Source organism: Mesoplodon densirostris, chromosome 9, assembly GCF_025265405.1.
Source record: "Mesoplodon densirostris isolate mMesDen1 chromosome 9, mMesDen1 primary haplotype, whole genome shotgun sequence".
Classification (NCBI taxonomy): Eukaryota; Metazoa; Chordata; class Mammalia; order Artiodactyla; family Ziphiidae; genus Mesoplodon; species Mesoplodon densirostris.
This window is the reverse complement of record NC_082669.1, coordinates 84,847,291-84,869,812: the sequence shown is the minus strand read 5'-3', so window position 1 is coordinate 84,869,812 and position 22,522 is coordinate 84,847,291. Positions and strand designations below refer to the sequence as shown.

The window sequence follows — 22,522 nt, the reverse complement described above, 5'->3', positions numbered from 1 at the left end:
GTTCAGGTTGCTACCCTTTTTTACCTGGATTACCTTAGCAGCGTCCTTGTCCTTGTGGACTCCTTGTCTCGAGTCTTGAATCCTCTGCAGTCTGTTCTCCACTCTGCAGTCAGAAGGATGGTTCTGAAAGCTCCCTATCCTGCTTCCTGCTCCTGGCAGGACTAGTGGTTTTTATACCTGTGTTCATTAGACCTCAGACAGTCCCATTTTGTCGTGGGGTGGGGGTGAATATAAGTCTGGGTGCTAGAATGAGATATGGCTTTGAAAACTGGCTCTGCCGATGACTAATTATGCATAGAACAAATCCAGTCGCTAAACCTATCTGTTCTCAGTTTCTTTCTCTTTAAAACAGAGGTGATGGGCAAATCAGTGATACATGCAAAAGTACTTGGTAGAGTGCCCCACATATGTGAATGAGCTCTTATATTACCCCTGTTTTGATCCCACTGTCTTCCCCGTATCTGGCTATCATAAGTTCGGTATGCCAGCATTCCTGATTTGAACGTTTCTCCGTAAGCATCTTAACATCTGAGCCTGATGATACATGTGTATTTAGGTCTAAGTGAAATTGAGACTTTCTTTTTTTTTTAAATTAATTAATTAACTCATTTATTTTTGGCTGCATTGGGTCTTCATTGCTGGGCGCACGCGGGCTTTCTCTAGTTGTGGAAAGCGGGGGCTACTCTTCATTGCGGTGCGCGGGCTCCTCATTGTGGTGGCTTCTCTTGTTGTGGAGCATGGGCTCTAGACACGCAGGCTTCAGTAGTTGTAGCGCACGGGCTTAGTTGCTCGTGGCATGTGGGATCTTCCTGGACCAGGGCTCGAACCCGTGTCCCCTGCATTGGCAGGCGGATTCTTAACCACTGTGCCACCAGGGAAGTCTCAAGACTTAATAGTCTACATGCTGCTAATCACTGGTTGCTAGTCACTCTCTGGCTTTCATTTTCTCATTTACAAAAGTGAGAGCATTGGACCGAATGGTCTCTAGAATTATTTTTCCCTTTTGTGACATAATTAAGGAAAAATGATATAATTAAGGAAATTAAAAGAATGAGCCTCAGCACCCTAATTTACTAATTGATCATTTTTTGTTTCCTTCAAGTCTTTGTCCTTATCCATGAATATATTTAGTACTCACAGATAAAGTTTGTTTTTTGCTCTATTCCATGCATTAAACTTTTCCCATGTGACTGCATTGCATTTATGACTTCAACGGTGCATAATATTCTTAGTGTTCTGTAGAGTTATTGACCTTCATTTACTTAGTCGTTTCCCTGTTTTTAAACATTTACATATTATTTTCAGCTTTAACCTTCTGTTCTCCAGTTTCAGTACTGGTTTTACAGGAGATTCGCAGTCATCTAAAATAGTACAGAACTAAAAACTAAGTGACTATTTATAGTCAAACAGCTGGCAAACATTTATGACACTGCATGCTTATTAGCTAAACCAGGAAATGGCTATCCACAATACTATTGACGATCTGAATTGTAATCTCCTGGGCTGGGACCAGATGTTTGTGCTTTTAAAAAACTCTAAGTGTAGATGTCCAGGTTGACATCTACTGCATTCGGGTTAAGATTTGATCAGAAAATGCTGGCTTCCTTGAAGTGATAAATGATAAAACTCTTAGTAATGATCTTTTTTTTATTATTATTATACCTAATACATTTCTATTTTAGGGAAATTAAAGCTTCCTACCACCACTATCTCTCCTGTGTGCTTCCCACTCCCCAAATCTCTTAGCCTAACCTCTGAGATAGATAGGACTTTATATGCATATGTACACTACACCATACAGCAGCAACAACTTTTAAACACCCTAATAGTCACCAAGTATATATTTAAACTCATTTAAAGGGAAGTTTGAAATACTGTATGATATCACTTATATATGGAATCTAAAAAGAACAAACTCAGAGAAACAGAAAAGAATGCTGGTTACCAGGTGTTGGGAGGGGGCGGAGTTAATAAGGAGACATTGCTCAAAGGGTACAAACTCCCAGTTATAAGATTAACAAGTTTGGGGATTGAATGTACAACATGGTGATTATAAGCTAATAATACTGTCATATACTTGAATGTTGCTAAAAGAGTAGATCTTTAAATGTTCTCACCACAAAAAGGAAGTGGTAAATACGTAATGGGATAGAGGTGCTAGCTACTATTATTGGGGTGTAGTATTATACCACTATATGTACCGGTATCATGGTAATCATTTTGCAGTTTATAAATGTATCATATCAAAGTGTTGTGCACCTAAACTTACACAATTTTATGCGTCAACTATATCTCGAGAAAGCTGGAAAAAAATAAAAAATGAATTTAAACACGTTAAGCTTGTAGAGTAACTTTCTGATTGGGATTTAAATTTATAATAACTAAAACTAAACATAAAATGTAAAGGGAAAAACAAAGTGCTCTATCAATAATAAAATAATACCCTCCATAATTCCTCTACATAATTGTAGTGAATTATGTAGCCTAAAGCTACTTTCTCACTTTCTCTCTAAAGTGATATTCGTGTTTTATGTATTGTATACTAAGCAATAATTCAAACACATTTTTATAGGCCTGTTAGCTCCACACATGTTTAAAAGTGATACTTGCCAATAGCTTTATTCTTTCTAACGAAGATAACTTTTTTTTTCCTTAGCAAGGTCAGCATTGGACACAGTTGCACGTTGTAAGTATTTCATCTCACTATTTTGCAGATGGTTTATTCTTTTTCTCTTAGGCATATGAGAACCTATATTCAAACAATGGATATAGTTCAATGTGAACAAAACTGATTTTAGAAATTATTAAGTTTTAAGGAAGCTATTTGATTGGACAGCTCAATATTTTGGGTGTTTATTTATAATGGATATTTTGTTCCATTAGTGTTTTTTAGCTTCAGTATTATAAGTACAAAAAGTGTGTAAAAGAATTCCTAGTTAGGGGATATATGTATATGTATAGCTGATTCACTTTGTTATAAAGCAGAAACTAACACACCATTATAAAGCAATTATACTCCAATAAAGATGTTAAAAAAAAAGAATTCCTAGTTAGAACTAGTATGTGAGCAGATATTCAGTGATGCATCAGGCTTTTTACTGTCCATTTATTTTGCATATATGGACTGGAAATGCAAAGTAACAATTCCAGACCTCCCCCATCTTGTTTTTTTTTTAAATAAGCTTAAAAATAATTAGATAAAATATATTTATCCTCATGAAGATCATGTTACTTGTTCCATTTATGTTAATTGTTAGCTTGTTTCCTAGGAGGTTCCATTTTGTTTTGTTTTGAAGTTCTTTGAAACTCTCAGGAAAAAAAAAACCTAGCGTGTAGTTTAAGATATGTATATCTTGGTGTTTTGCATAATGCCCTTTGTGGTTTGAGATATGAAACAAACTAAATACAGAGTCTGTTAACACTGTTTTCTTAAAATAATTTTTTTTTATCTCCAAAGCTACAAAACCTCCCAGATATAAATGTGGGATCTCAAAAGCTTGCCCTGAGAAGCATTTTGCTTTTAAAATGGCAAGTGGAGCAGCTAATGTGGTAGGACCCAAAATCTGCCTGGAAGACAATGTGTAAGTATTTATCAATTTGGAAGTATAACGTGTGCTATTAAATTTTAGCAAATTGAACCTGAGTTTAATGGATCCTCTGAAAATGTATTGGGCATGCTTTTACTAAAGAAAAGCGATTTCCATTTCCATTATACAATTTTTCCCCACTCATTTAAGGAGTCTTAAAGTTCTTACATTCCATATTAAGAGTGACATAAGAACATAGCATTTATTCAGCTTCGTGTAAAGATGAGAGATTTCCTCTGAGTGAATTCTCTAGATCCCAGCTGGTAGTCATAGACACAGGTGGCTATTTAATTTTGATTCTTAAGTAATAGGGGAAAAGTTAATTCATTTAAATTAATTAAAAGTTCAGTTCCTCAGTCACACCAGCCACATTTCAAGTGCTAATAGTCACGGACAGCTTGTGCCTACCCAACTGAACAGCACAGACAGAGAGCATTTCCATCGCTGCAAAGAAGTCCAAATAGGACCGTTTTTGTCAAATAGACAGCACTGCCCTAGATAATGAACACTTTATCTTACAAACCAACAACTTTCATCTTAAATGTTTGAATGCTGCTTGTTGAAGTATGAAATAACCCAGCAATAACCTCAAGTCCGTTGTGGCCCAGAACTTCTTGCCACTAAACTGAATGGTTTCCTTTACTGAGATGCTCTACAAAGTATACTTTTTAGGTTTTTTTCAGCCTCCTACTCCAGTGTCCATTGTCACTTGATTGTGAAGTTCCTGCCTGTGACGTTGCAAACCTTACTTTTAGTTGGTTGCTCTTAATCTGGTCTTGCCTGAAAAATTAGATATGTGAGCTTATTTAAGCTTCACATAAAATAATATATGTACCATTAATACGTAGAATAAAGAGTGAGGTAATTTTACAGATAGAAGGAAACGAGGCAGTTTTTCCCAGCATTTTGTGTGTCTTTTCTTTTTAATATAGATGTGCTAACATTTTTATACTAACCCCCTTTTCAGTTAACCATGCATAGGTTATTTAGCCTCTTAAAATAACACTTTTCTTATAAATTAAAGACTTGAGCTAGGTGATCTTTAAGATCCCTACTCATTTCCTTTTTCCTCATGCTGATGATAATCCATTGTCCTCTGATGTCTCATAATAGTCTTGCTTTACTGAATTGAATTAAAAAGCACTTGGATTTTAGAAGTTAGTAAATTTTGCATTAAATAATATCCTTCACATTACCTTAGAATGTTCCCATTCACCATTTTCACCTTGTTTGGCTAAAGGGGCCGGAAATTTGATTCTGAATAATAAGCAGAAGTTTTCTTAGAATGCCCAGCCCATGGTAGATTGTCTTTAGACACCTCTGCCCCCTTGAAGCATGAAAGTTTTAATGCAAAGAAGAAGAGATCAAACTCTAATGAAGACCAGCAGGTTCTCTATTCACAGATTAGAACAGGTTAAAAAGAAGAGAGAAGCATACGTATGTAGGCAGTGGAGTCTGGTAAAATAAGTACGGGCTCAGAGAATTTGGTTCTAGCATAGTGGGCATGTCATGTAGAATTTGTATTTCAATTCGTTTAACCGTAAAATTGAGACAGGCTACCTATCCATCCTCTTTTCAGGAATCATTCTGCCATTCCCATGAGAGGCTAAATAATTGATGGGATTTTACAGTTTTGCCTCAGGCCCTGAAATCTAGTCCTTGAAGAAGGACTGAATAATTGGCTAGGGATGCCTAGTGGAGAAATAGGGACAATTCACAGTCTAGTACCTTTTCCAGTATAGTCTATTTCTGTATTGAAAGTTTTTCCAGGGAATTCCCTGGTGGTCCAATGGTTAGGATGCCGCGCTTCCACTGGCAGGGGGTGCAGGTTTGATCTCTGGTCGGGAAATTAAGATCCCGCATGCTGCGTAGCCAAAAAAAAAAAAAAAAAGAAAAAGAAAAAAAAAAGTGGATTGATACATGGCATATTCATTTGTAGCCAGTGGGTAATTTGAGACATTAAATAGCATGTTTCTAGAAAGTTTTTCCAACAAAAAATGTTAAAGAAAGAGTCTAAGTTTTCTTAGCGTCATTCATTCCATTCACTTATTCAACAGATATTTGCTGAGCACAGTCCCTGCTTCCATGGAGCATACAGTCTAGTAGAGAGATGGATATTTAAGAAGTAAATGCAAATAAATAACTAGAAATAGTGGCACACGCTGCACAGAGCAGCAAGGTGTGAAGAATACTTACGGGGGCAAGTGAGGTGAGGTTGGGGTGTCCAACTTTAGATTGAGTGGGTCAAGGAATAATTTTTCTAAGACAGTGATGTTTAGTCTGAGAACTAAAGGATAAGAAGGAAGACAGCCAGGTGAAGAGTGGGGGAAGACCATTCTAGACAGAAAGAAGAGCATGCTTGAAGGCCCTAAGATGGGACAGAGCTGGAGAGAAGTAAGGGCTAGGCGAGTGGAACTTACAGGCCATGCAGGGAAAGAGATGAGGTCTTTTTCTGAGTGTGCTGAGAGGTTGCTGAAGGTTTTCAAACTCTGGCATGTCATCACTTCATTTACATTGAAGAAAATGATCTGATTGCTGGGTAAAATGATTGGAGAAGTAAAGAGAGCAATTGGAGGGCGATTACCATGGCTGCCATAGCTCTTCAGTTCCACTCCCCCCCACACACACATTTGGCAAGAGACTTTTTTTTGCCTGTGTACCCACTGAAATATGTAAGTGAATACTAAAAATACGTAAGTAGAAATTTTAATATTTTCCTACACATGCTCTGAGCATATGCAAGCTCATTTTGGAGACTACTAGTCCAGATCATTGCTTCTCAGTGGAGGTGATTTTCTCCCCAGGGGACACTTGTTGAGGTCTGCAAACATTTGGGGACATCAGAGCTGTGGAGGTGCTGTTTATAGAGGCCAGGGATGCTCTTAGACCTCCTACGGTGCACAGGATGGCCCTTCCACACGAATTATCAAGTCCATAATATCATCATAGACTGAGATTTAGAAACCCCAGTACAGATAAAAGATGGTAAGATAGGGTCATGGTCATGGTTTTAAGGACAAGTGGATGCAGTCAAGATATATCATGGAGAATAAGATGGATTTCAAACTTCTCATTAGTTAGAGATAGAAAATCCTGGGTATAAATATTAGGTGTCACACAATACAGGAATTGTAGCTCTTTTTCTTTTGTATTAGAGAACCCATAGAGTTTACTAATATTCAAGATACAGCTTTTATTTCAGGCATTTACTCGTATGATTTCAGTTTATATGAAGTTGACATTAGGAATAATACTTCACCTTTTATTATAATCTTAATGTTTGGTACAGAAATTATATGGCAGACTATTTTGAGGGATTTTTTTTTTTCACATTGAGAGGCAAGATAGTGTTTTGGGCTGTGAGGTCCAGAAGGTAAAATCAAGGATACTATGTAGGTACTTACATAGTCATTTAAAATATAACCATTTTAAAAAAGTAAAAACCATTCTAAGGCCATGAGTGGTAAAACAAAAGAGCCAGCCAGCCAGCTGGCTACTTTTGACCCATGGGCTGTAGTTTGTTAAACCCTTCTCTAAACGAATCATTTTAAGACATAATAGCTAGAACACGTTGGAGGTATTTGAAACAAAACTCTATTCAAAGTTGTAGAATCTATCTATAGGTTGTATAATCATTGTTTTAAGCTATTTGCCTGCAGGTGTGGAGCGGTGGTGGGGCGACCTTCATATTGGTAAAGGATAAAAGAAAATATTTCAACTTGTGTTAGTAAGAGTGACTAACCTTTTATACATTTAAAATCTTTAGTGGTTTGTCCTTTGCTCGCTGTAGGTTTCCCCTGATAGAATTTAGTTTTTAAAACTTGATAAGCTACTGCCCTCTTGTGGGAAGCCTATGTCATAGTGCTGCTTTCTTGCCTTTATTTCTCTGCTCTGTGATAGACACAGCCACACAACTACAAATGATCTCTCTTGGAGAAGACGCCGTGACACTTAATTATTACTCTAACAGGTTAGTCATAGCTGTGGCTTCTTCATATCAGTGATGGCTACAACACATTACTGAAAGGAGCAGAACAAATGCATTTTGGAACTTCTCTCTTATGCAGCAGACTTGTTTGGTTCTCTTATGGCCCACCTTTCACAACTGGTCTTGCACACACATAAAAAAGGTCTGTGTTTTATTAACTACATTTAAGTTTTAGAGAACAAGTGAAATTTTGAAGACAGATATGCGACGAGTATGGGTAAATAGTTAAATGTTACTAAGCTTTTACAAATCAAATTTTTATGCTTTTCCTTTTTTAATGGATCTTGGAGTAGAGTTTTTTTTTTTAACTTTTTAGTTTTGCAAAAATTACAGAAATCTCAGGCCGTTGCAAAGATAGTACAGAGAGGTCTCATGTGCTCTTCACGCATTTTTCCATGTGGTTATATCTTATGTATCAATAATTATAGTATAATATCAGAACAGAAATTATCAGTTAGTATAATGTGTGTGTTTAGTTCTATGTCATTTTATCATGTGTAGACTCATGTAACCAGTACAGCAATTAAGATACAGAATTATTCCATCACCACAAAGATCTCTTTCATAACACCCTCTAATAGTCACCTCCACCATCACTGACCCCTGGAAACCACTAATCTTTTTATCATTTCTATCATTTTGATGTTTTGAGAATGTTATATAAACAGAATCATACAATATGTAACCATTTGAGATTGGGTTTTTTTTCCTCAGGACAATGCTTTTGAAATACTGGTTCGTATTAATAATTTGCTCCTATTTTATTGCTGACTAATATTCTGTGGTATGGATATACCACAGTTTATCCATCACCTGTTGTCCTCAACCAGACAATTTCGGTGCTTCTAATTTGGGCTGTTATTGATAAAGCTGCTATGAACAGTCATATAGAGATTTTTGAATTTCGAATGCATCTTTATTTCTCTGTAATAGAGTGCCCAGAAGCTCCGGGTTGTGTGGTAAGTGTAATGTTTAATTTTGTAAGAAACTGCCAAACATTGTCTAGAGTGGCTGCTCCATATTACATTCCTACCAGCAGTGCATGAGAGATCCAGTTTCTCTGTACATTTACCTGCATTTGGTATTGTCACTATTTTTTATTTTAGTTCTAATAGGTGTGTAGTGGTATCTCAATTATCTGTCCCTTATGTCTAGTGATGTTGAACATCTTTTAATGTGTTTTTTTCCCACCTGTATATTCTCTTCAGTGAAATATCTATTCATGTCTCTTGTCCATTTTCTAATTGGATTGTTTGGGTTTTTACTGCTGAGTTTTGAGTTCTTTTAATATATTCTAGATATGCATCCTATTGTCAGATATGTGGTTTGTAACTGTTTTCTCCCAGTCTGTAGCTTGTTTTTTCATTCCACTTACTAGGGTCTTTTGCAGAACCAAAGTTATTAATTTTGATAAAGTCCAATTTATCGATGTTTTTCTTTTATGGGTTATGCTTTATTGTTTGTTTATGGATTGATGTTATGCCTAAGAACTTTTCAACAAGCCCTAGGTTTCAAAGATTTTTCTCTACATTATCTTCTAAAATTTTTATAGCTTTATGTTTTACATATGAATCTGTGATCCATTCTACATTAAGTTTTGAATGAAGTATGAGATTCAGATTAAGCGTCAGTTTTTTGGCCTGTGGATATCCACTTGCTTCATTACAGTTTGTTGAAATGACTATCCTTTCTCCATTGACTTGCTTTTCCTCCTTTGCTAAAAAATAAGTTGGCCATACTTCCACTAGTACATTTCTTGGTTCCACTGGTCCACTTCTTGTTTTCTCTTTATTCCATTGACCTGTATCTCTATTCCTCCACCAATACCACATGCTGTTGATTATACTAGTTATGGAATAAGTCTTGAAATGAGGTAGAATGATGCCTCCAACTTTACTCTCTTTTTTTTTTTTTCCAAAATTGTTTTTAGCTACTTTAGTTTCTTTGCCTTTGTATATGACATTTTAGAATAATCTTGCCTCTATCTACAAAAAACCTTGCAGGGATTTTGTTAGGAATTTTGTTAAACCTATATGTTAATTTATGGAGAATTGACCATCTTTACAATGTTGAATCTTTCAGTCCATGAGTATGACATGTTTCATTTATTTATATCTTCTTTCATGTCTTTCATCACCATTTTGTGGTTTTCAGCATAAGGTCCTACACATGCTTTATTAGGTTTATACCTAAGCATCCCTCCTTTTATTGAGCAATCATAGATGACATTGTGTTTTTAATTTCAGCTTCCTTGTGTTCGTTAGTATATTGACACCCAATTGATTTTTATATGTTGATCTTGTAATGTTGCTGAATTATTACTTCCAAGAGGTTTTTTTGTTTTTGTTTTTGTAGCTTCCTTGGGATTATCCAAACATGCAGATGACAAACATGCCATCTGCAAATAGGGACAGCTTTATTTTCTTCCTTTCCAATCTGTATGCCTTTATTTCCTTTTCTTGGAAGTCGACTAGGACTTGCAATACTGTGTTGGGTAGTAGTGGTGAGAGCAGCCATCCTGGACTTGTTCCCAATTTTAGAGGAAAAGCTTTCAGCCTTTCACCATTGAGTATGATGTTAAGCAGTAGTTTTTTTGTAAATTTCTTTTTTTTTTCTTTAATCAGTGTGAGGAAGTTCCCCTCTATTACTACTTTTCTGAGACTTTTTATCATGAAAGGGTGTTGAATTTTGTCAGATGCATTTTCTGCATTGAGATGATCATGTGATTTTTCTTAAGCCTGTTAATATATAGTGGATTACATTAACTGTTCAAATAATTAACCTTTCATCCTTAGACTAAACCTGACTTAGTCATGGCTTATGATAATTTTTTAAAAATATAGTGCTGAATTCCATTTACAAATGTTTTGTTAAGGATTTTTGCCTATATTTTAATGGGGCTTATTGGTTTGTTGTTTTCTTGTAGGTTTTGGTATCATTGTAATACTGGCTTTGTAGAATAAATTGAGAAGTATACCCTTCACTTGTGTTTTTGGAAAGAGTTTGTGTAGAATTGGTGTTAATTCTTTTTTTAAAAACATTTGGTAGACGTCTCCACTGAAACTCTCTGGGCTTTGGAGATTTTGGGGGTGGGGGGAGTTTATAAACAAATTCAATATTGTTCATAGTTATAGGACTATTTAAATGACCTATTTCATAATGGATGAGTTGTGTTAGTTTATACTAGCTCAGGAATTGGTCCAGTTCATCTAAGTTGTCAAATTTACATGTGTAGAGTTGTTCATAATATTCCTTTATTATCCTTTTGCTATCTGCAGGGTCTATAGGGACATCCCATTTCATTCTTTTTTTAAAAAATTTATTTTTGGCTGCGTTGGGTCTTTGTTGCTGCACACGGGCTTTCTCTAGTTGCGGCAAGTGAGGGCTACTCCATTGTGGTGCATGGCCTTCTCCTTGTGGTGGCTTCTCCTGTTGCGGAGCACGGGCCTTGGAGCGCGTGGGTTTCAGTGGTTGCAGCATGTGGGTTCAGTTGCGGTGTGCAGGCCCTAGGGTGCATGGGTTTCAGTAGTTGTGGTGCGCGGCCTCAGTAGTTGTGGCACACGGGCTTAGTTGCTCCACGGCATGTGGGATCTTCCTGAACCAGGGATCGAACCTGTGTTCCCTGCATTGGCAGGAGGATTCTTAACCACTGCGCCACCAGGGAAGTCCCCCATTTCATTCTTGATATTGGTGATTTATATCTTTTTTTTCTCTGTCAGTCTTATTAAAGGTTTGTTAATTTTATTGACCTTTTCAAAGAACCAGCTTTCTGTTTCATTGATTTTTCTCTGTTTTTCTCTTTTCAATTCCCTTGATTTCTCCTCTTTAATTTCTTTCCTTCTGCTTGCTTTAGGTTTCTTTTTAGTTTTGTGAGATGAGAGCTTAGGTTATTAATTTGAAACTTTCTTTTTAAATGTGAGCACTTAGTGCTATAAATTCCTCAATCTCAGTACTCTTTTAGCTATGCCTCACAAATTTTAATAAGCTGTGTTTTCAATGTGTTTTTTAATTTCACTTCAGGCTTCTTTGACCCATAGATTATTTAGACATACATTGCTTAGTTTCCAAGTGTTTGGTGATTTTCCTGTTATCTTTGATTTTGATTTCATTGTGGTCGGAGACACATTTGGTATGAGTTCAGTTCTTTTAAATTTGTTGAGGTTTACTTTATGGCCCATGATATGGTCTATCATAGTATATGCTCCATGGGTACTTGAAAAGAGTGTGTATTTTGCTGTTGTTGGGTAGAATGTTCTTTCAATGTCAATTAGACCCTGTTGGTTAATGCTGCTGTTGAGTTCTTCTGTACCCTTTGTAATTTTCTGTCTATCAACTGTTGAGAAGGGTATTGACATGTCCAACTGTAATTGTAGATTTGTCTGTTTCTCCTGTCAGTTCTGTCTGAGTTTGCTTCACATATTTTGTATCTTGATTGCTTGGTATTTTAATTGATGTTAATATAGCCACTCCTGCTTTCTTTTGTTTAAATAGCTTTATTGAGATACAGCTCATATACCATACAATACATTCATTTAAAGTATACAGCCAGTGGTTTTTAGTGTATTCAAAGATGTGTGCACCCATCACCACAGTCAGTTCTAGAACACTATCATACCTCAGAAAGAAATGCTGTGTCCTTTAGCTATTGCCCTCCTGTTCCATTCCCATCCCATTCTACTCTGTCTCCCCTCCCCTCCGACCAGCCCTAAGTAACCACCAGGTTTACTTTCTGTCTCTATAGATTCACCTATTTTAGAAATGCTATATAGATAGTATTATATAATATGTAGATGTTTTGTGTGATCAGCTTCTTCACTTAGAATAGTGTTTTCAAGGTTCATCCACGTTATAGCATGTATCAGTACTTCATTCCTTTTTATGGCTGAATACTATTCGATTGTACAGATATGTCACATTTTATCCATTCATTAGTTTGTGGACTTCTGGGTTGTTTCTACTTGTTTCTTGTAGACAGCGTGTAGTTGGGTCTTCTTTTAGTCCACTGTGCCAATTTCTCTTTTCATTTGATAGGTTTGAACTATTTATATTTATTATAATTATTGACATGTTAGGGCTTAAGCCTGCCATTTTATTCTTTTTTTTTTGAGAAAATTGTCTTCTCGTATCTGAAAACTTATTACATGATTCAACAAAAACATCACACAAATCATTGACAGATGAGGGAAGTTCCAACATATGTCTTCATTGCTCACTGTTTCAGCTTTCTCTTACTTTGTCTTACTCTTTAAATGAAATAGCATCCAACTTTTGTATTAGAATTTTACTCATTCATCACTTGCAACCATAGGTTAAGCACAGATGAGTTCTACGAAAATCGCCTAACACATTCTGTGAGAATCAATGGCTAAGTGAAATTTATAATAAAGTATATATTTTATTGTTTGTAAAATGTGTGCTACAGATCCTTTCTGTCAGTAAAATTTATAATAAGCTTACGTCATTGGTTAGGAATGTAATTATTCACAATAGGTAAGAGATAGAACAATCTAAATGTCTGTTGATGGATGATAGATAGATGGTATCATATACGAATACAGTTGTGTGTGTTCACACATATGCAACTCCCCCCTCTCCACCAACCTCAAACCAACCGCCATGATTGTTAGTCATTGAACAGCACGTCACTGTGAATTTTTAGAATAAAAGGTACCTACAATTTTAGTTTAATAATTCTAATTCAACAAGCAAATGTTTTATTCGTACCTTCTGTTTCACAGTATTTATTATCTTTATGTCATGGTCTGTGAGCTGCTAGTGGTTGATTACCGCAGAATGACATTACAAGTCTTGTGGTTAGATGCAGTAATTATATGAATACAATATTCCTTCTTCTGGGTATTGAGAAATTTTGCCTTGGTAATCACTAAGAGAGTGTTCACAATTAAGTTAAATTCTTCTTGCTCTCAGATTATAAAAAATTTTAGTAGCATCTCGCTTCTGTTTCATGTCACATTGATATTATAGAAAGTAGAAAAGAGGTTACCCTTGTTTGTTCCCTTGAGGATGGTGCAGACTATGTGCATAATGTCCACATGTTTGAAGGATTTTCTAAAATGGTATTTCATAACCTGACACACAGAGCAGCAAGAAATAGTCTAGTGTTTCAGCACCAATACTTTGTAATACGTATTTCTATTCATGAAATCTTATTTAAGAACATTGCTTTAAAATTATTCAATGCTAGACTGTCTTCTCTGACTTGGTAGAGACCTTTCAGTCTCCACTGCAGTACTAAACAATTGTACCTATATATAACATCCCCAACTTTTTTGTCATGGATGGCTTTATTTCTTTAATGTATGTTTATGTTCAGTATCTAATTCTAAATTTGTCTTGACTTTCCCCCTTCAGTTTAATGAGTGGTGTTAAGAATAATGTTGGAAGAGGGATCAATGTTGCCCTGGTAAATGGTAAGAATAATTATTTTAGCTTATGAATGTACTCAGTGGATATTCATATGTCCCAAAGTAAAATGCACTCTAATATCAAGAGATCAGGGGAGAAAGAGCCAGGCTTGACATTAAAGCCCTCCCCACACCCTCCCAAAACACCAACTGTAGGTCGAGACTCTACATCTCAGTATTTATAGCATGCTTTCTTGGAAGCATCCAGCTTGCTGTCCAGTGAGTAGAGAACGTCCCATGAGATTGTCAGGATACAACCAATCTAACATTAAATTGATGAATCCTTGCTGCAGATTTTGGAATCCTAACATAATATAGATGGACGTGAATGAGGGTTTATAGAATGACAGAGCGTGGTGGACTATTGGATGGGGTGTGGGGCTGAGTGAAGAGTAGGAGTCGATTGTAATTTTTCAGTATTGTCCACACTGAATCCTGAACATCTCGAGTGTTCTTGCAAAATCACATCTGAAAATATGAACCCATGAAGTGAGACTCAACTGCATACTCGTCTTCTCTTTCTGGGACAGTCACCCTTGTAAATCTGTATAGGGTGATTATAAACCACAGCCACCTTCTCCAGTTCACAGTGTAGATAAATATTGTTTACTTCTTTCACAAGAGATATATTTTTGTGTTTCTACTTTCTTCATTTTCTTAGGTATAAAATGTTCTATACGTATTTGTCTATTTAATTGATAGCAAAAAAAAATTTCAAAGGGAATTAAATATAATTTTTTGAAAGGTGGCTTTGATGATAGAAAATAGCATGGATTCATTTTTTGGTTTAAGGTTTATGTATTTTGGGGTAATTTTCAAATAACGGAAGATGGTAACACATATGGATGAAAAATATCTAACTTCGAATGGTCTACAGTCAATAGTGAATTTCTCTTTGCTACTCTTCAGCGTACAAGATCAGTGAGAAAGTCCTATTCAAAAAATACCCTTTTAGAAAAAATTTTCAGATGCATACAGTTCAACTTTTAAGTATTTGTCATAATAATTCATCCTCTGCTAATGAATTCACATCAATCATTGGATAAGATCATGTCTTATATAGTGTAGAGTATATTTCAGTTGCATAATTTGCTATGAATTCAATCTCTTTCAGGAAAAACAGGAGATCTAATAGACACCAGATATTTTGACATGTGGGGAGGAAGTAAGTATGAATACATATAAGTGTTCTGTTGCTGGCACTGAATCACATCAATATAATGTAGCCCATTAATGAGAAAATAATGGTACTAATTTTGTGTTAGTTCATTTTATTACTCTTTCTTTTCACTGAATGTCTAGCTGTATTTAAGTGATCAGTCATACTGCATACACTTGGCTTTTTATAAAAATTGTTGGTGATGTGTAATTAAGAGCAATAATATCACAGTTGAGATTTTTAAAAATCTGAGTCCTACTTTTTGCAGGACAACTAATTCAAAGCTTTGGGCTCTTTTAGGTTTCTGCCTGAAATTTCTAAAAAAAAAGAATAAGTAATTTGAAGAAGGACATGACCAGTGTAAGCATTCTTAGCTGACTGAATTGATTTCTTTTCATATGATTTTTCAGTCTCAAAACTAAGTTTATAACCAGGATTATTATTCAAGTAGATGAATATTTGAGAGAAGGAATGGAATTTCCTTTCTAGTTTACTGGACTAAGAACAATCCACAGATAATCTTCCTAATTTGGAAGTTCCTCAAGGAGCAGGTGGAAGTTAGTCACCAGCATGCAGAGGGAAGGAACTGGCACCTCGAAGAAGAATGTGCCTGAAAGAAGGAAGGCCAGCACTGATTTATCTTTTGATTCTTTTCTAAGTTGAGGCTCTCCCTTGCACCTCCCCATCCTCATCCGCTTTGTATATTCCCTGGAAGCCAACAGTTGTTAGGCTTCCTGACATTTATCTTGTTTTCAGACCATTCAGCTTTTCTAATATTTCTTCAGCTTGTAATGAAATAATGCATGTATTATTTATTTTTTAAAATGAGATCAGAAGAACTTTGCATAGCTGTCAAAACTGTGTAAACTTAAAATGTACCATCAATTTTAGATTCTAAAAGCGTAATTGGTTCTACCAAAATTTATTGCATGGGAAAACTCTTATAAAACTCTTGTCGAGGGCTTCCCTGGTGGTGCAGTGGTTGAGAGTCCGCCTGCTGATGCGGGGGGCGCGGGTTCGTGCCCTGGTCCGGGAAAATCCCACATGCCGCGGAGCGGCTGGGCCCGTGGGCCGTGGCTTCTGAGCCTGCGCGTCTGGAGCCTGTGCTCCACGGCGGGAGAGGCCACAACAGTGAGAGGCCCGCATACCGCTAAAAAAAAAAAACTATTGTCGAAATCAGTCATGTGACCAGAAGCTGTGGTATTTCGTCTCAGGTGGATTAACTACTGCTAAAAATACCCCTCAAATTAAGAAGAAGTTGTAAATTACTGCCATCTTTGGATTTAAATCGAAGTGATTTGTTAGCTGCTCTGTTACATTTTTTCTGAATTAAAAATGCTATTATTTTAAGATAGAATTCAGTTAGAGAGAATCTTTGGAATCTTTGCTGTGGAAAGAAACTGAGTAGATTTGAAGGAACCCAGTTTTGAAGTAGTACTAGACTTGGGGGCTGTAAGGAAACCTGATATTGTAAGGAGTTCAAGATGTAGAATGATTTGCAGTACCTGATCAGCCTCTTTGGTATCATCAGTTTATTGTCACTGAAGTGGTGTTTAAGCCCTTATGAATCTTGATATACTAGATGAAGCGGGTAAAGACTGCAATATTTACCTTAATTAGTTTGGCTTTTAGTGATAACTAACCTACATTCCTTCCCCTAGTTTATAGTAAGTAGATATGCCCAGGAGTTTCTTTAAATCAGTATGTGTGTGTACACAGTTGTCCCTTTGTATCTGCAGGGGACTGGTTCCAGGACCCTCCATGGATAACCCATAATCTGCAGATGCTCAAGTTCCATAATTTGCCCTCCATATCTGCAGTTACGCATCTGCGGATTCAACCAAGTGTGGGTTATGTGGTACTGTAGTATTTATTGAAAAAAAATCTGCGTATAAGTGGACTCCTGAGTTCAAACCCCTGTTGTTCAAGGGTCAACTGTATACATATTTATATAATTTTTTAAAATTACAAATCCTTTTGTGCATTAAATAAAAGTTCTCTGTCTTCATTTTTAGAAAAGTATCTGTGCAAGCAATTTGCCATGTACTCAGGGAGTCCATAAGCCTTTCTCCTGCTCCCCTAAATTTCTTACTTTAAATCATAAGTCATGCTTTAATATGACTTTGCTATGGTTTTTTTCATTTAGCCCCTGGAATATCAGTATAAAAAACCTACAGGATGAATCAGGATTGGGAAATTTTAAGTTGATGGGAAACTTAATTTTTAACCTGTTCATAAGATTTGTCTTTCTTGTGGTTACTCTACGTTAGAAATTATTGATTTACAAGAACTTCATTTTTTATATTACTAACTTTTAAGAGATTATCATGATGTTTACTCAGTCATTAAAAAAAAAAACCAAAAACCAACCCTCAACCCTTTCTTTTTTTTCAGATGTGGCCCCATTTATTGAGTTTCTGAAGGCCATACAAGATGGAACAATAGTCTTAATGGGAACATATGATGATGGAGCAACCAAGTATGTAAACTTAAAAATTTATGCAACTTTTCAGAGTTATAATTTATAATAATATAAGAAATACATTTTCAATGAAAAAAATTATAATATAGAGCAAAGTAATCCAACTTTCAGATAAACACCATTAACACTTTTTTATTTTGCTTTCTTCTTTCTTGTATTTATCGTGATATATTGTTGTGAAATTAGAATCACATTGTACATGAAGTTTGTTATACTTGTTTATGTTCGGTTTTTAACAACTATATAGTTTTCTCTGACAATAATATTCTTCAGTAGCATTTTTTTTATGGCATTTCCCGAAGTGTGTTCCGTGAACACACTTTAAAGCTGTAATGGCTCTTTTAACTTTTTATCATGTTAAGTTTCTAGGTCATTTTACCCTCCTGGTTGCATTTCTTGGGCATTCTCTAGGTGACTATTGTCTCTCTTAAAATGGCGCCCCAAGTTGGACATAGTGTTCCCAGATGTGGTCTGGCCAGTACAGGGTACAATGGAGATGCTAGCTCACCATGTTTGAGAAATTATGTTTAATATTCATGGAGACTAGTGTTGCATTCGTTTTCTTTTGGCAGTCACATCACATTTTTGGTCAACTTAAATTCTCAGATCTTCCCATTTGATGTCAGATTTTTTTTTTTAAACCACTGCCAAGTCAGTTCTTCCTCCCCGTTCAGAACTTGCTTTTGTTTAATGTGAATGAAGGACTTTATATTCATATATCCTTGTTAAATTTAATTTTGCTGTTATTGGCCCACTTGGTCTTGATTCTGACATTTGTCCTATGAGGTTTCCATGGCCCAGGCTTCGTACTCTCTCCAGAGTCATTCAGGTGTCTAAATCTAAGTCATTGACAAACATGTTTACCACAGGCAGTGTGCCACCAGCTGGAGGCCGCCTCCAAGGGATTCATCAACTAGTCATCAACTGCAGAAACTACTTTTCAGACAGTTTCCACTGTATCCTAATAGGCATACCATTCAGTTGCTGTTTAATTATTTTATTTTCTGAGACCATCAGATACTCACTTGAAATTCATGAACGATGCTAATTATAATACCCTGATCTACTGCCCCAAAACCTCTTCTAAGTCTGAAGTATATGAGATGTTGTTAACTTGGCTTTATTTATTCCTGCCTCCTTCCGGCTACTCCCTCTCTTTCTTTCTTTTTTTTTTTTTTTTTAATTAATTAATTAATTAATTTTTGGCCGCGTTGGGTCTTTGTTGCTGCGCCCACGTGGGCTTTCTCTAGTTGCAGCAAGCGGGGCTACTCTTCGTTGCGGTGCGCAGCCTTCTCATTGCGGTGGCTTCTCTTGTTGCGGAGCACGGGCTCTAGGCGCGCGGGCTTCAGTAGTTGTGGCTCACGGGCTCAGTAGCTGTGGCTTGCAGGCTCTAGAGCACAGGCTCAGTTGTTGTGGCACATGGGCTTAGTTGCTCCACAGCATGTGGGATCTTCCCGGACCAGGGCTCGAACCCGTGTCCCCTGCATTGGCAGGCGGATTCTTAACCAGTGCATCACCAGGATGCACTCCTCCTTCTCTTTCTTTTCTTCTTCTTTGTATAATACTCACAGGAGATCCATTCTAAAATTTCTACTCCATTCTAGAATTTTGCTAGGAGTTAGAATTAGTTTTATTGGACCATTGTCTTTAAAATTTTCCTTGTCTTTTTTGAAAACTGGAATATTTAACTAACTTTTAATGTCTTAGCATCTTCATTTTCCATGATGCTTCTAAAATAACCGACACGACCTTGAAGACTTTATTAATAAGTTCCTTAAGAATTTAAGTGTGTGACATGTGTGGGCCTGGAGGCGTGAATTTATTTTAAAGCACTTAATATGGACATTCCTGAACTACATTTCCCTTTTTATGTTGATCGAAGAGTGTTTGCCTCCCTGGAAAAGATGGTTGTGCTTTGATCTTGATATTATATCATTCTTGTGAAACAGTGGGTCCCTTCATTATTTGTACTTGGTAGCAAAAGTTCTCTCTGTGGCCTTCAGTAGTTGTATGAGTCTCATCTCATTTTGAGCACTCAGGTCTTCCTGGTAGTAGTATTAAAAGTTTTCTCATTAGTAACATGATGTGCCTTGTATTTTTGCACACTTCCTTTTCTCAGTTTGAACCCATCACACAATGTAAGTGGACTCAGGGAGTTCAAACCCATGTTGTTCAAGGGTCAGTTGTATCTCCAAAATTAATGCTATGTATAAATATATTAGTTACACTACACTGCCTTTTAAAGAAATGGGGCATTTTGATACCTACTGTATCAAATGCTCAAAATATTGGCTGTGTTGCATGGTTTTAAACTTCTTTTTGAAACATGAAATCATCTTTTACTTAGTTACATAAAAGATATCAAAAAGGAATAATAAAAATCCCCCAGATTCTACATAGGCAGATTAGAAAACTTTAGAAATTATTGAGAAAGTTGTCTTGTTCTAAATCTATAGTTAGATACACATAGGGACATGCGACAGGGCTGCCCAAGACCACCCCCAGGTTTGATGACTGACTGGGAGGAGTCACAGGGCCCAGCATACAGACCTGCTCACTCACTGCTATGATTTGCTACAGCAAAAAGATACAAAGCAGAAACAGCAAAGGGGAGCTAGCAGAGAGCAAAGTCTGGAGGAAGCCAGGCTCGAGTCCCTCTCCCAAGTGGAGTGACACAGGACATGCTTAGTTCCTCCAGCAACAAATTGTGACAACACTATGAAATGCTGTCCACTAGGGAAGGTTATTAGAGACTCAACGGCCCAGGGTTTTTACTGGGAGCTGGTCATGGAGGCACTCTCTGCCTTACATATCCCCAAATTCCAGACTCCCAGACAGAAAGTAGGTGTTCAGCATAAACTGTATTGTTTGTACAGTTTAGACACAGTGAACCATTCTGATCAGTTCTGTGACTGGGGGGAGCCTCCCCAAATCCAAGTTTCCAGATGCCAGCCAAGGACCAGTCTTGCTATTAGGGCTTTCTAAGGCCTGTTTTATTAACCCTTTTCTGCACAGGACCTAAGGGTGTTCTCATCGGAAAGTAAGGAAAGATTAACGGGATCAAAATGCAAAGCTAAGTTTCAAGTTGCTTCTAGATCTTTGGCTAAATTGGATTAGTTTATTCATATAGGTCAAAATGACCACTTCTGAAATTTAGAAGTACAGAAGGAAAAATGACTGTCCTTCAATATATTTAACTGATGTAAACATTTTTAGATGAGAAAAACATTTATGTACTTCTGTCTGGGGGCCGGGCCTGCATTTGGATAACCACCTACTTTGCAAGCAGTTTTTGTGTATGAAGCCATCTCTTGGCATTTGTGAACCTAACATTCAGCTATTTATGAGCAACCCCGAAGCCTGTGAGGTGCAGTTTGTGATTTTTCTGAGATGTAACTGAATCAAGCCCTGAGGCTTTCCTCCAGGAGGTTGTCATTACGCTGCCCAGTAAGCCTGACCTCTGTACTTCAACACCATTTGTTCTCGATAAAGCAGCAAAACACACTACTAGTACCGATGATGCAAGTAAAATGTTCTAATGAAGGAGCCAGAAATAAAACATTTGGATAAACTAAGGAGTAGAATATGACAGTCTGCAGATCCATGGCATCCTAACACGATTTAGAAACAAGAAAACAAGGTTCAGACAGTACTTTCTGGGAATGTCCCTCTAATATACAAGTTGCTTATCAAGTGAGCAGACGAATGGAAGTGATAGCTAATTCATGTAAGGATGGGTACAGGAAACACAGCTACGGACAGACTTTGGGGAGAAAAGCAGACGTGGGTACACGTGGTTCTCTGTGAAGGTCTCAAAGTCTTCAGAGGCTGAGACTTCACAGGTCCTTTTGCACAGCCATTTCATTTATTTTTATTTCCCTTGATTATAAAGGCATCGCTTTATATAGATGAGTCTGAAAGGCTAAATATTCCAGGGCTGCCCCTGATTTTCCCACTGATTCTAGTGAACTTCCCACAGGAGGACAGCAGTGCCCAAGCTATGGTTAAAACAGCTCCACTGCCCCATGGATGTGGTTTGTATAATTGTGGAAGGCTAGTAACATCTGTAGCTCTTTCCTGTTTTATGAAGCTTTTTTTTAACATAAAGTATCCCGTTTATCTTCAAGTAAGTTACATTAGAACTGTTGCACCTCATGTTTCTTTCATTTATACATTAAAGGAGCCAGCTGATATTAGCATGGGATGCTTCAAAGAAGGCTGCAGGATAAACAGGCGCCTTCCTCACTGGCCCTCCTGCTATTTTGCAGCCAATGGTCCTCCACTTATTTGCAAATATAAAACTTGCCTTGCCTCGGATTTTAGAAGAACAAACCTCTCTAATTGACCTATAAATGCCATCTTTTGGGTGATATAGAGGACTTACTGGCCAGATACCTGCACAGGTGTCCCTTAGTTATCTTTTTGTGGTTTTTTTTTTTTTTTTTTTTTTGGCTCTACAACCAGCACGTATCTTCTGAATTTCTTCTCCCTTTTGAGACAGAGGAGAGATGGAGAATCACTCAACATTAGGATAAGAACCTACACAAAATTCCTTAAAGGCATCTTTCAGTTACCTGTTTCCCTAGCAGTTGCCTTTTGTCACTGACCTTTCTTAGCCGCTATGTGCTTAATATTTTCATTTTTATTAAATAACTACTTGGCAGTTGTCTCTGAAGTAGAATTTATATCCCTATTCTCAAAATTCATTTTCTTTTAAATAAAACATCTGGTGTTAGAAACATCCAAATTTCTATCAGCATTTACCTTTATTCAAATGTAATTTACAAAGGGTTTAGTGGAGATTCAAAGTGATTTTTAATTTTACGAAGATGTTGGTTGCCTAAGATCTTGGATTAACCTGAATAGGCACCTGCTGACTAC

The 22,522-nt window shown here is 36.8% G+C and overlaps 1 protein-coding gene across 1 annotated transcript in view; it reads left to right on the top strand.

Annotated features, from left to right (window-relative positions):
- The window catches only part of FAM3C (FAM3 metabolism regulating signaling molecule C), a 46,476-nt gene that overhangs the window by 20,906 nt on the left and 3,048 nt on the right, over positions 1 to 22,522 (top strand). The window contains exons 4-8 of the mRNA XM_060108156.1: positions 2,657 to 2,686; positions 3,458 to 3,581; positions 13,948 to 14,006; positions 15,115 to 15,165; positions 17,554 to 17,638. Of these exons, the coding sequence (XP_059964139.1) occupies positions 2,657 to 2,686; positions 3,458 to 3,581; positions 13,948 to 14,006; positions 15,115 to 15,165; positions 17,554 to 17,638 (349 nt within the window). The remainder of the gene's footprint in view (positions 1 to 2,656; positions 2,687 to 3,457; positions 3,582 to 13,947; positions 14,007 to 15,114; positions 15,166 to 17,553; positions 17,639 to 22,522) is intronic.